We start from the raw sequence: 13,306 nt of genomic DNA on the forward strand, positions 1-13,306 counted from the left end.
TTCTGGAGTTTCCACGAGGTCGGAGGCAGAACAAGTTGTCATGAAGAGATGTTGAAGTCGGCCAGGATGGAGTGACTTTTTACAGCGACTAGAAGGAAGATGACTAGAAGAGCAGGTCTTTAACCACCATCCATAAAATCCATGGAGTCGACTCCAGAGAAATGAAAGGTCAACTTTTATCAACCTCCATCCACATGTTCAACTTGATATCTTTACTTTGACATTTTTAGCACCACAAACCTTTAGTATCACATTTTATTATCATTTATTAGGACTTTAATGGAATCCACCAGCAGATTTAGTTTTTGTTGACAAACTTTATTCTTGTCGTGGGACTGCAGTATTTAAAACTGTTCCTTCTGTTTGACCTCATGTTTATTAGTTTTAGTGGAGAAAGTTATTTTAGTTGTCGATTAGTCTCTTAAAAACCAAATAATAAATTGGATTAGTCAAGAGGTTTAAATTTCTTACTTTGTCATATTTTAAATATGACAAAAAATATAAAAATAAAGTGTCTTGAGACAATTTGACCTGTATTTGGCGTTATATAAATAAAATTGATTAAAATTGTATGTAGCTTGTAATGTTGGAGTAATTCAGCCATATAGGTTGGAAAACACATTTTCTTTGTCCATTAATCTGTTGATTGTTTTCTCCAGTAATTGATTTCTTGTTTTGGTTTTTAAAATGTCAAACCCAAATACATTCAGTTTACTGTCATAAAACCCAAAAATATTTACATTCATGATGCAGGAATCAGGCAGTTTTTCACTTTTTATCTTAGTTTAGTCAGAAAGATAGTTGATAATGTGTGAATTGTTGCAGCTTGTGAGCCGTAAAAGGTTTTAATCTTTGGGGCCGAGTGTCAAAAAACATTTAGAAACAAACATCAACAAAACACTCAAAGATATGAACATCATTTGCATGACAGTGTCAAATTAAAAGACATTTATTTCCAACGTAAATGTGTGATATTCATCCTCTGGAGCTTTCTCTTCACATCGTCTTCCACCTGGACTGGTTTGGTCGGAAGCATGTGCAACAAACATTTGAAAAACTGCACTTTACCATCAATGAATGACACTGAAGTTTAATCTCTACATAAATGAGACTGAGTCTGGATGTGCTGCTCTGTCATTAACTCCTAAGTTTAGGGAAAGTTCAAACAAAAGAGGACAGTTCAGAGAAGACTTGAGAATGAGCTGATTTTGAACAAACATCTCAGACTTTCTGAGCTTCAGCACCTCTAACAAGATAATTTAACAACAAGCAACTCAAGAGATCCAGAAGTTGGAGAGAGTTAGCTTTAGCTGAGCCAAAGAACATGTGGGACGCTAACCTAGCAAACATTTCAGACTTTTCTCTGTGAATTCAGAGAAATAATTTACTATTTAATGACAGAGCTACACATCTTAACTCAGTCTCATTAAAACAGACTCTAATTCAGTGTCATCCATCCATATTAAAGTGCAGTTACCCAAAATGTTTGCTGCATGAGCTCCAACAAAACCTGTCCAGGTAGCAGGCCACTTTGACAAACAGGAAGTGGAAGATTCCAAGCAGATTTATAGAAGGGGGAACCGGACTGTACTAAGTGTGGTCGAGTATACAGGGGTGTTTTGTGGGTTTTTAAGGCTGATAATGATTATTACTGAGACATTTGGAGTCGATATTCATTTGCAGTAAATGAAAGTATTTAAAATCTTGGAGTTAAACTTAGAAGAACACAAACTCTAACAGGAAACTTTGTTGATACGTTTTTGTTTTGTTTACAGATGTTAAGTTAAAGGAGCTTTATTCGTGATGTATAACCAATTAAATCACTCCAGAAGACAGAGTGACCACAGGTAGATAAAGGTTCAGAGCCAAAGTAGCGCCATTTTTAAATTGATTTATTACCGTAAATCAGTAAAATATAAAATACTGATAATCAGTAAATCAGTCAGCCCACAATTACTACAATTCTACAATGTATGTCTCTTTCCTTTGACTTGTTATTTGTACAATATACAATGTATATGATGGTGTTTTTTCATACCAAAGGCTATAATGGGCCGCTGCACTCCTCCTCTGTTGTTTTCTGGATTGTACTCAGCTGCATGTCTTCGTCCACCCAGCCTCCGTTGACTCGTCCCGCCTGCCGTCTCTGGAGCTGAAGCTGGATTGGAACAGACCAAAGTACAGTCCAATCACGATGCCAGCTGCCTCTCAAAAGGCTCCTTCATCTGGCAGGTGGCAGCACTTCTTCTGAGGGGAAGCTGAGCTGGTCCGGCAGAACTTTGGAGATGTGTTCCAGTGGTTGGTGGATGTGTGGGGAGATAGAGAGGGACCTTTGAATTGTTCAGAAAGGAAAACAGGGAACCCATTGGTAGTTTTAGTTTAGGGTGCTACTGCGGTGTGTTTTTGGGCTTGAAGAGGTGAACAGGAAGAGGTTTTTTTCATATTGATTATCTTTTACTTAGTTCCTGGTTGGAATGCCCATCAATGTCAACATGAAGTTCACTTTTAGTTCTGTTTATTTTTATTTTACTACCACCCATTTGCTTTTAACCCCCTCACATGCTGTGTTGTTGTAAACTTACTCTTTCAAATAAATACTCGTCTAACCCTCTGGAAACCAGCGTTTGGACTGTTTTGGTGTTGCTCCTCACCTACTTCAGACAGCTGGGACATAACAACGTTTTGCGGACCAAAAGCAATACTCTGACGTTTTTAGAGCGACATGCTATACTATGACGTTTTAAGATCAACATGCTATACTATGACGTTTTTAAAGCGACATGCTATACGATGACATTTTTTGGACAACATGCTATACTCTGACGTTTTTAGAGTGACATGCTATACTATGATATTTTGTTGAACGACGTGCTAAACTATGACGTTTGTTGGACCAAAAGCTATACTATGACATTTTTTGAGCAACATGCTATCTATGACGTTTTTAAAGCGACATGCTATACTATGACGTTTTCAGACCAAAGCCTATACTATGACGTTTTTAGAGTGACATACTATACTATGACGTTTTTAGAGCGACATGCTATACTATGACATTTTTAGAGCGACATGCTGTGCTATGACGTTTTTAGAGCGACATGCTATACGATGATGTTTTTTGGACAACATGTTATACTGTGATGTTTTTAGAGCGATATGCTATACTGTGACATTTTTTGAGGGACATGCTATACTATGACGTTTTTAGAGCGACATGCTATACTGTGACATTTCAAGAGCGACATGCTATACTATGACATTTTTAGAGCGACATGCTATGCGATGACGTTTTAAGATCAACATGCTATAGTATGACGTTTTTAGAGCGACATGCTATACGATGACATTTTTTGGACAACATGCTATTCTGACGTTTTTAGAGCGACATGCTATAGTATGACGTTTCAAGATAGACATGCTATACGATGACGTTTTTACACCAAAGGCTATACTATGACGTTTTTAGAGTGACAGGCTATACTATGATATTTTGTTGAACGACATGCTAAACTATGACGTTTGTTGGACCAAAAGCTATACTATGACAATTTTAGAGTGACATGCTATACTATGACGTTTTTAGAGCGACATGCTATACTATAATGTTTTTAGAGCGACATGCTATACCATGATGTTTTTTGGACCAAAGGATATACTATGTTTTTAGAGCGACATGCTATACCATGTTTTATGGATGACATGCTATACTATGACATTTTTTGGGTGACATGCTATACTATGACGTTTTTAGAGCGACATGCTATACTATGACATTTTTTGGACCAAAGGCCATACTATGACGTTTTTAGAGCGACATGCTATACTATGACGTTTGTTGGGCGACACTCTATACTATAGGCTTTTTAAATTGACACATTACTATGACGTTTTTTTTGTTTTTGTTTTTTTTTTTGTTTTTTAGCAACTTATAAGAATTTGAAGTGTTTTAAAAATTACATGCTATATTCTGACGTTTTTTGGGCGACATGCTATACAAAGACGTTTCAAGAGCGACATGCTACACTATGACATTTTTAGAGGGACATGCTATGCGATGACGTTTTTAGAGCGACATGCTATACTCTGACGTTTTTAGAGCAATATGCTATACTATGACATTTTTAGATCGACATGCTATACTGTGATGTTTCAAGAGCAACATGCTATACGATGACGTTTTTTTGGATGACATGCTACACTATGACGTTTTTAGACCGACATGCTATACTATGACATTTTTAGAGCGACATTCTATACTATGACATTTTAAGATCAACATGCTATAGTGTGACGTTTTTAGAGCGACATGCTGTGCTATGACGTTTTTTGGGTGACATGCTATACTATGATGTTTCAAGAGCGACATGCTATACTCTGACGTTTTTAGAGCGACATGCTATACAATGACGTTTTTAGAGCGACATGCTATAGTATGATGTTTTATGGATGACATGCTATACTATGACTTTTTTTTGTTTGTTTTTTTGTTTTTTAGCAACATACAAGAATTTGAAGTGTTTTAAAAATTACTATACTTTTACTTGTGCAATGAAATATTATTCTATGGCATTTTTTAGACGACATATACTCTGTTTTCTTGAAAAACACTATTTTGACAATATACTGCACTATGACATTTTTTGAACCACATATCATACATGACAATTTTAGGTAACATCCTATCATTTTGCACTTTTTGAGCCACATAATAATCAGTTGGGTTTTTTTGCCGACATGCTATACTATGAACTACAGGCCATACTATGTTATTCTTGAAAAGTATACTATACTTTGACATTTTCTGAACTACATCCTATACTACAGCGTTATACACAGAGTGCTTTGGTTACATGTTGATTTATAATCTAGATTTTTTTCAGTTTTTTTTTTTTTTTTTTGACGGGATTACCACAGACCTGACCATGAACACCGTTGACACCCACCTGAAGGAGACGCTGCCTAAGATCTCAAGGCTGCTTGGTCGTGGTCTTTCTGGCCCTGCTCCAGAACGTCTTCATCAACTACATCTTCTTTTGAAGAGGCCCTCAGATGCTGCAATCTCTGACCTTAAGGAGGAACTGCTACTTTCACTCTGTAACGAGACAGCGGTTATTTTAAAGACCCAGCTCCTGGTGGCTTTGAGTGAAAGTTTAACATCCATCAAAACGGAACTACAGACAGTTAAATCTGAGCTGTCGGTCAGTATTTCAAACATCAAGTCCGACCTGGCTGTCCTAAAGCACGCTGTGGGTGAAACGGAAACTTCACTCTCCACATCACCGACAACATCGTCACACTCGAAAGCAGAGCACCTGTCTGCTGAACTTTTAAAAGTGGACTATAAATGTGAAGAATGTGAGCAGCAGCAGACTGTGAGCAGCGGGACAGATGTGATCAGAAAGAAGTCATTTTCTTTTTTCTTTCTGGTTGACTTGATGCTGTCAGATGCAGATGTTGGAGCTGATTCTGATCTTTCAGGGTAAAAAAGCTGCTTTTCCTTCGCAGACGTTTCAGGAAATTATTCTCTCACGTTTTCTCTGCTATTTATATTTTTATTATCTGTGATTATTTCATTATTTCTTCATTGTAAAAATAAAGTTTGAGGCATAAAGACTCATTTAGTTATTTTAATCCTGAAATCTTTGATGTAGCAGAACTAAACTTCCATTTTCCTTCTTGTACTTCTGATACTAGAACTAAACGTATCTTCAACATGGATCATCTGCTTTTAATGAATCAGCAGCAACATCACAACAACAAATGAGACAATTTTCAACAAATTATTGAAACTGATGTCATTTAAAACTATCAGTCTGTTTTAGTGTCAAATTAAAGCTGATTACTGACAACTAGAACATTAACGTTACTGTTTTAATCACATTTAAGTTTCCTGAACGTTACATTAATGTCAACCAGCCACAGTTTTATGAACTTAATGAACCACATTACAGGAACACAACAGGCTTCTGCTGTTTACATGAAACTCAACACATTAGCTTGATGCTACGTTAGCTTTAATCAGGCTACGACTGAGCAGCTAGCTCGGTTAGCATCGCTAACATTAAAGCTAATATTTACTATGCTAACCTTCTTCTCTGGTCAACACACACTGAAACAAGCTCCACCAACATCTGGAGTGCATGGCACACATTATATCTGACACTAAAGCTTCATATAAAGTGCATTAAAAGCGGCACCGATACGAAAATAAACATTTACTTACTGAACTATCAGAGTCCTTTCAGTGTCTGCTGGTAGAATCAGCCGAAGGTAGAAAACTGGTTAAAACAAGCCAACGGGCAGGAAAACTGTCTGTGGAAAATGTTCTGCTGCTCCACCGATAAATAAACCAACAGTTATTATATCAGAATTAATCCAAAGGAGGAGAGCAGAGTCTCTGCTGCCTCCTCCATAGGACCTGTCAATCATTCCAGACCGGACTGTCAATCAAGTAGTCCCGCCCCCTGGCTCTGCAAAACTTTAACGCTCTATAAAAAAAATCAATATTGATTTATTTTAAGATCGGCCACCTGATCTTTCATTTTGACCATGAAGACTAACGAAAAAATATGTATATACAGTCTATGCACCGTACTCTGTTTGGCTCCACACTTGCTGATGACCACTTCCGGTCTCAGAAAATGAAAAAACTGACCTTTTTTCGTTTCTGTCTCTTACTGATTTTACTTTCTTGCTATTCTAAATATAAAACTAAAATCAAAGCATTTAAAAAAAAAATCTTATATCCCCTTTTGATCATGAAAAGGAAAAACGCCTTGTATTTCAATTTTAATTTTTGTATTTTAAAACGAAAATCAAATAACCACTCTTTTGTTTTTCAATACCCGTTTCAGAACGGAAAATCCAATTATCAGATCTGCACACGGACCGTGGTGGATGTCTGGTGTGTGTGTGTGTGGGCTGTGTGTCTGAATGTTTTTGTTAAAAAAAAAAAGAAAAAAAAAAAGAAAGTGGGACTGAAACGAGTGAGAGCTCGTATCTGTGCAGGCCACAGCTGAAAACTACAATTGTAGTCGGCTGAAAACCTACAACTCCCGGCAACAACGTCACTTCCTGTTAATGGGGACGGGAGCTTCTCGGGTATGAACACATAAGAACCATGTGACAGGTCATGGCCACAACGTGATCACGCTTATTTCAACGCAAGAGGTCCTCCAAATACCGGTGGTCTGGTTTATAACGAGTTTTGTTGTGTGCGCTTTATTGTGTATTTTTACAAACCCATCACTGCAACTAAAAAGCACCCTGAGACCTGGTGAATTTGTGAAATGTTAGTGTAACTCCCCAGATTTTATATGCAAAAAGAATTATCGATCTATCTTATCTGGTTTAAAATCTACAGCCAATCAAAAATCGATATGCAAAACGTAGCGCCGGCGCTACGCTGGGTTCTAAAGGGTTAATACATAAATGTGACCTCCCATGTACCTAAATCGGTAAACTGAGATCTACTTTAAACAGTCTAGTAATAACTCCAACGTTTAGCCCACATTTGAATTTTGAGACTGGAAAAACAAATTTATTATCAAACAAGAACAATGTGTCAAATTCAAGACAAAATATTACAGATCCTGAATGATGTCAAACACACATTTTTCTCACAAAAACGCAAATATATATGCATTTGTTGACGTCTGTGTCCCATTCTAGTCGGAGTCAACCAGTTGCATTACAATTGCTTACAATTAGACCTGAAACACAAGAGGACAGTTATTCTTCGCCTTTACAAATAATGAAGCAATAGAATATATACATACAGAAAAAGTGACATTACTTGTTTGCATTTTATCATTGGCTTAATACTGTCCTAATACTGTATGTTTTCCATACAAGAACATTCGTAGCACAAACGGTAATTCCAACGACAACTGGCATTTGGCTTTCCTTCACTTCAAACCTACGTCAGCATATGTAGCGTGAAGGATTTATATTGTGAGGCAATTACATGAGTGGGAGGACGCTGACACGTTGTACGAGCTGCTGCTTCTTTGCTGTGTGATCTGTCACTGCTCAAGTGTCCTTGTGGGCCTTGCAGTTGTGTTATGTGTGTGTGTGTGTATAATTGTAGCCTCGCCGCATAATCTGTCCTCGCTGTGTTGTTTTGACACACTCCTGTCGTTGTACCGCAGCATATCTACACATCTACACGAGAGCGTGGCAATTTGTCATTCCGCAAACGTGCTTTGGAAAAACCCCAGTGCGAAGATGAACCCACTGCTGCGTGCTTTAGTGCGTTGCTGTGTGTATGTGTGGGTTACGCACTCTCACCTGTTTCAGAGTAAACATGCGTGTGCGCTCCGCTCGCCTCACAGCGTGGCTTCATACCTAATGCGTGTGTGTTATAGTTTTGTGAAGCTCCTTGATCCTGAGATGAACTCTGTCGTTCGATAAGCAGCTTCCTTCACTTAGTCTGAGCTCCAGTGAGCTGAGAACACATGCTGCTTCATCAACCAGACCAGAATGATGCACCACCTGGACTGACACACACACACACACACACACACACACACACACACACACACACACACACACACACACACACACACACACACACACACACACACACACACACACACACACACACACACACACACACACACACACACACACACACACACACACACACACACACACACAAAAAGTCATTGCCTGTGATGGGCTGGAAAGCTTTAAAATGAAAAGCAAAGCCTGTCTCACATTTTCTCAGACAGAAAATGGAGTTATTATCTGCGATAGATTATGATATAAAATTCAACAGCACACCAGAAGAACAAAGTCTAAGTGGTTCAATGGTAAAGACAGTTGTTTTTTTTTTTTTTGTCTAATTTGTGCGTGTTGCTTTGCATCACACATTACATTTATTCAGGCTTTGCATTTTAACAGCATAGCAAAAACACTACACTATCTGTTTTCAACTTAATGGAGCCTTTCATGTACATCACAGGCTTTAAAAAACATGTTTCTACTAAGTTGACCGAGGAGTGAAACAGTTCTGACAAGATCAAGATTCAATTTTAGGTTTTTGGTTTTTGGAGAAGTGGCTGTGGCTCAGGTGTTAGGGTCAGCAGTTTAGTTTTTGTCTCCTCCTGTCCACATGTGTACATGTGAGTGAAAGGTAAATTGCGGGGCCATTTCTACTGCTAGAAAAGCATCATGTAAGTGCAGTCCATTTTCCGCCTCAAATTTAAGCCCGGATACAGTGCACCCAAAGAGGAAAGAAAAATTTAAACAGCTACAATTTCATACTGAGGAAGGTTGTGTGATACTCTAAAATGGACTTTGTGATGACATGTGTTTTTGTCAACTGCTGTCTCCAAGGTCAAGAAGGAACTTCCAGTCGCAGAGTATTTATAAATTAGTCTGAAGCAGAACAACATGTGCAGTGAGTCATCATGTGCATGACTGTTTAAGTACTGGATGTTTGGAAGAAGAATTTGAAAATGTCTGAAAACAGATTTTTAAGGGGAAGAAAACAGACTCACCATCTGTAAAACCTCTGTTGAAACACTCAGCGGCCGCTGGCAGAAAACAGCAAAATTAACTAAGAGGCTGAGGGTCAATAATGGAGCCGGTGATGGCTGCTGAGGTTGTGATGACAGCGGAGTGACCAACGATTGCAGGCGGTCAATGGGAGGACGAGCTGAGACCAAGAAAACAGAGCGTAGGTGTTCCCATGCTTCTCTGGCTCGTACCTGGACACCAAAACATCTCAAATTATTAAACAAATCCTTTTTTTTAAGGATTTTCAAGACGCACTGCTTTTGTCATGCAAATAAAAATCAATTAACATATAATTCACAAATGATAGAGGGAGACAACCTAATGCAGGATGAACATACATTTGTAATGGCGGAGATGGCGGTGACAAGAGCAAGTCTCCAAGGGTTATGAGAGGAGGCGGACAAACCGGAGACAGAGAGACGAAACTCAGGCCAGCTGGCCAGACACTCACTGAGAAATCAATACTACATCACCCTTTTCACCCAGCTCCTCTCCCTCATCTATATCCCTTCTCTCCTCACCACTGTCTCACTCTCTCCCTCTCAGATAGGGGCCATCCATAATTTATTCTTTAATGTGCTGTTCTTCTTTCTCTGCATTGGTTCTATGGCTTTTAATGACAACACACCTGCCTAGAGCAAATAATAGGCCATCCACATTGCTACACTGCTGAGTTATGATGCTGCACACTAAAGACAGAATGCATGAGATTTCATCCAAACCATGTGCTTTGCTTGTCACATCAAACAAACCTGCGAACTCCAATACAGAGTTGTTCTTCATCGTTAAGCTCCAGTAGCGTTGATAATGCAGGAGCAATAATTAAACTTTCAAATGAAGTTTAGATGAAGTGATCAAGTAGCCACTGTGAGGCTGTGATTGGGCACAGATGTATATCAATTTCCATGTTCGTTCTCTTAGTTTAGTGTATAAGCAAGGTAACATTCCATTACTAGCATTAAACACAAAGTACAACTGAGGCTGCTAGGACTCTCATTACTTTCGTATTTGGTTAAAAACCAAAGCAGTGGACAAATTAAAATTTCGAAACATGGATTGAACCTTATTTCATAGCAACCCATGCAATACTTAGTGAGATATGTCAGTCGGAACCATAGTGGTAGACCAATACGGTCATAGCATGGCTAAGAAAAAACAGGAATTCTTCGAGTACTATCTTACCAGCTGTAAAGCTCGGTGGTGCCACCTGTTGGTGGGGTGATGGTAGAAGGTCAGCAGCCACAAGAGGGGACCACAGTCCTCAGGCTCTGAAGTGACCAGCAGCTGAACAGCTGCCTGCACCCAGTGGGCACACTGAACCAGTAGGAACCAGGTCTCAAACACTTTGTAGTGCCCCCTAGAGGACAGAAGGATAAAACAACACTCAACACTACAGGTAGGCCTAATCTGAACTGAGGATTTTTCTGTGCAACTGCGGTACAAGTACAGAGACAAATAACAATGCAACACACCAGAAAATATAATTACATGAGTACACGCTGCATAGGCTACAATTTAAAAATAACAGAATCATTTTGTACCAAAAACCACTGATTATCTTAGAGACTCTCTTTTGTAATAATCACATTTTTTATTTGTTAATATGCTATTTTTTATATGCTGGAAGACACAGCGATATAAGCATTCAACGCTATGGCAGAACTGGTGTGCTTGAGCTGCAGCGAGTGGTGACGGCATGGCATTTTAGGGCATGACATGATTATTTTCATGAAAAAAACTTCCAAATATGTAATCTCGATGCATGTAAATGATTTTTTACAGGTTTAATTGATGACTGGAGAAGGACTTTAGCCTTAAAAATTAATTCAGTGGCTCCTGTCATTTAAAAAGAGAAACACTTCAGGACCACTGCACCTGTTTTTAGTCTTTTTAGCCTTTCTATATTAAAAAGCCTTTGTGTATTTTGTTTTGTAAAACTGCGTGATTTGCTGTATATGTAACCCGTTTTTCTTGCTGATCTTGTTGTATGCTGCCTCTTGACCAGGTCGTTATCGAAAATTAGAGCTAGCTCTCAACTATCTTACCTGGTAAAATAAAGGTTAAATAAGAATAAAATAAATTTAAAAAACTTCCGGTGATGATATTTTATACTTAATTTAGTAATATAGTTGCTAGCTACTAAACCTGGCTAAGCTAAATTACTACATGAGAAAAATGAAGGCTGCGAGATGTGGCTGAGAATCACGTGAGTTGACCTTGTAAGGCTTTTTTTGGCAGAAATTTGTAATGGTGGGTTACAAACAAAGCATTACACTGGAACTACCTAAGTCTGTAATGCTAGCAGTGCTATAAACAGGTTTTAATATCTATAAACTAAGGTGATTTGGGTGGTCTGATTCAGTTAATAGCCTGGCACTGAACCCATCCTCGTCTCATATTTTCCAAGCAACTTTCTCCGTCTGCAATTCCTGTCCCAACTATTGTTAAAAAACACAACTGACAACTGTCAGCAACAATTTAAACTGAAATTGCTGTCCAACAATTTGAAGAAACTGGCCATAAAAAAAAGAGTAGGTGAGAAATCTTTTAATGCATTTTGACAAATGCATGTTAAAGCTGTATGTCTATAAAACAGAAACCAAAGTTAAAATAAAACATTCTAGGTTTCAATGTGCTGCAAAAATCTCTGTGATAACAGGCTGCCTGGGATGATTTACATCATAAAAGCTGCATTAATAAACCACATCTGAGTGGTGTAATATTAGTCCCACCCACACTGACAGGAACAATGGATGATCAAAGAGAGATAAACCTTTATACAGCTCTGACTTAGAATTATACTGATTTTCACTGTTTGTTCCCAGTTGTGACATCATACTGAGGGGTGGCGATATTTTATCAAATGAAAAAACACAAACAATAAAACAGTGATGAGCAACATTAGCATGAGGGTAAATAATACCTCAGGCTCCAAAATTTGTCAAAAAATCTAGACAAGCTTAAGTTTTCCATATTAGCATTTCTTTCTTTGCATTACAGTTATAGATATATTACAGCAGAACACAGTCCCGCTAGAAACTAATGAGAGGTGTCAGCAGCACAGAAAAAGTTTTCCCTCTTTTTTTTTTTAACATTATATGACCGTTAACAGAACATCATTTTTTACTTAGATTGACAGATAATTCAATTTTGGTCTCTGGGAAACTGTGATGGACATTTTTCTGTATTTTCAGATCATTTGTAGATAATTTTGAAGACAAGGAACTATAACAGGCAGATTAACAGTTAACACAAATAATTTCAAGTTGCAGCAATAAAAGAGAAAGAATATTTCAGCGGGAAATCAAAAAAAAGATCATGAGTATCGTAGATTAGTGAAAAACGTAGAAGAGAAAGAAAGCAAGATCATGAGATAAACTGAGATTGAGACAGAAAGAGAGCTGCAACATTAAGACTGACATGAAGTTAGAAGAGCAATAAGGATCTCTCTCAGAGTTCCCAAATACCATCATTAGACCTCTCCACCTCATTCCTCCTGGCTTCAAAATACAAACAGCAGCAGCCTTCTGCAGCGCTCTGGCAGCTGCAACTTTGCTTGGAGCAACACAACATACTACTTTCCCACTGCTGGCTCAGAGCTATGTTTTGGGAATTTTGCATGGAGCTACAGAATGGAGGATAATGGACCCTGTTAAAAACCGCAGCTGGAGGGTATCAAGTCAACTGTCTCCATCTCTCGGACATCAATTGCACTCTGCTTTTCATCCGCATCTCCTATCCAATATTTCTCTAAATCTGCCCAATCAAGGCTGCTAACTGTCTG

General features: G+C 38.3%; 1 protein-coding gene across 4 annotated transcripts in view; it reads right to left on the reverse strand.

The window, feature by feature from the left end:
• Positions 1-13,306, reverse strand: part of fancc (FA complementation group C) — a 45,055-nt gene that overhangs the window by 4,631 nt on the left and 27,118 nt on the right. Inside the window, exons 13-17 of one of the 4 annotated variants that reach the window (XM_055011417.1) lie at positions 10,705-10,879; positions 9,504-9,713; positions 8,290-8,493; positions 4,944-7,712; positions 2,039-2,330 (exon numbers count right to left, since the gene is read on the reverse strand). In XM_055011417.1, the coding sequence (XP_054867392.1) occupies positions 8,347-8,493; positions 9,504-9,713; positions 10,705-10,879 (532 nt within the window). In that variant the 3' untranslated portion in view covers positions 2,039-2,330; positions 4,944-7,712; positions 8,290-8,346. Of the gene's footprint in view, positions 1-2,038; positions 2,331-4,943; positions 8,499-9,503; positions 9,714-10,704; positions 10,880-13,306 lie in introns of all 4 variants that reach the window. The other 3 variants (XM_055011416.1, XM_055011415.1, XM_055011418.1) reach the window with 3 other exon arrangements.

This window comes from Amphiprion ocellaris, chromosome 6 (genome assembly GCF_022539595.1).
Source record: "Amphiprion ocellaris isolate individual 3 ecotype Okinawa chromosome 6, ASM2253959v1, whole genome shotgun sequence".
Taxonomy (NCBI): domain Eukaryota; kingdom Metazoa; phylum Chordata; class Actinopteri; family Pomacentridae; genus Amphiprion; species Amphiprion ocellaris.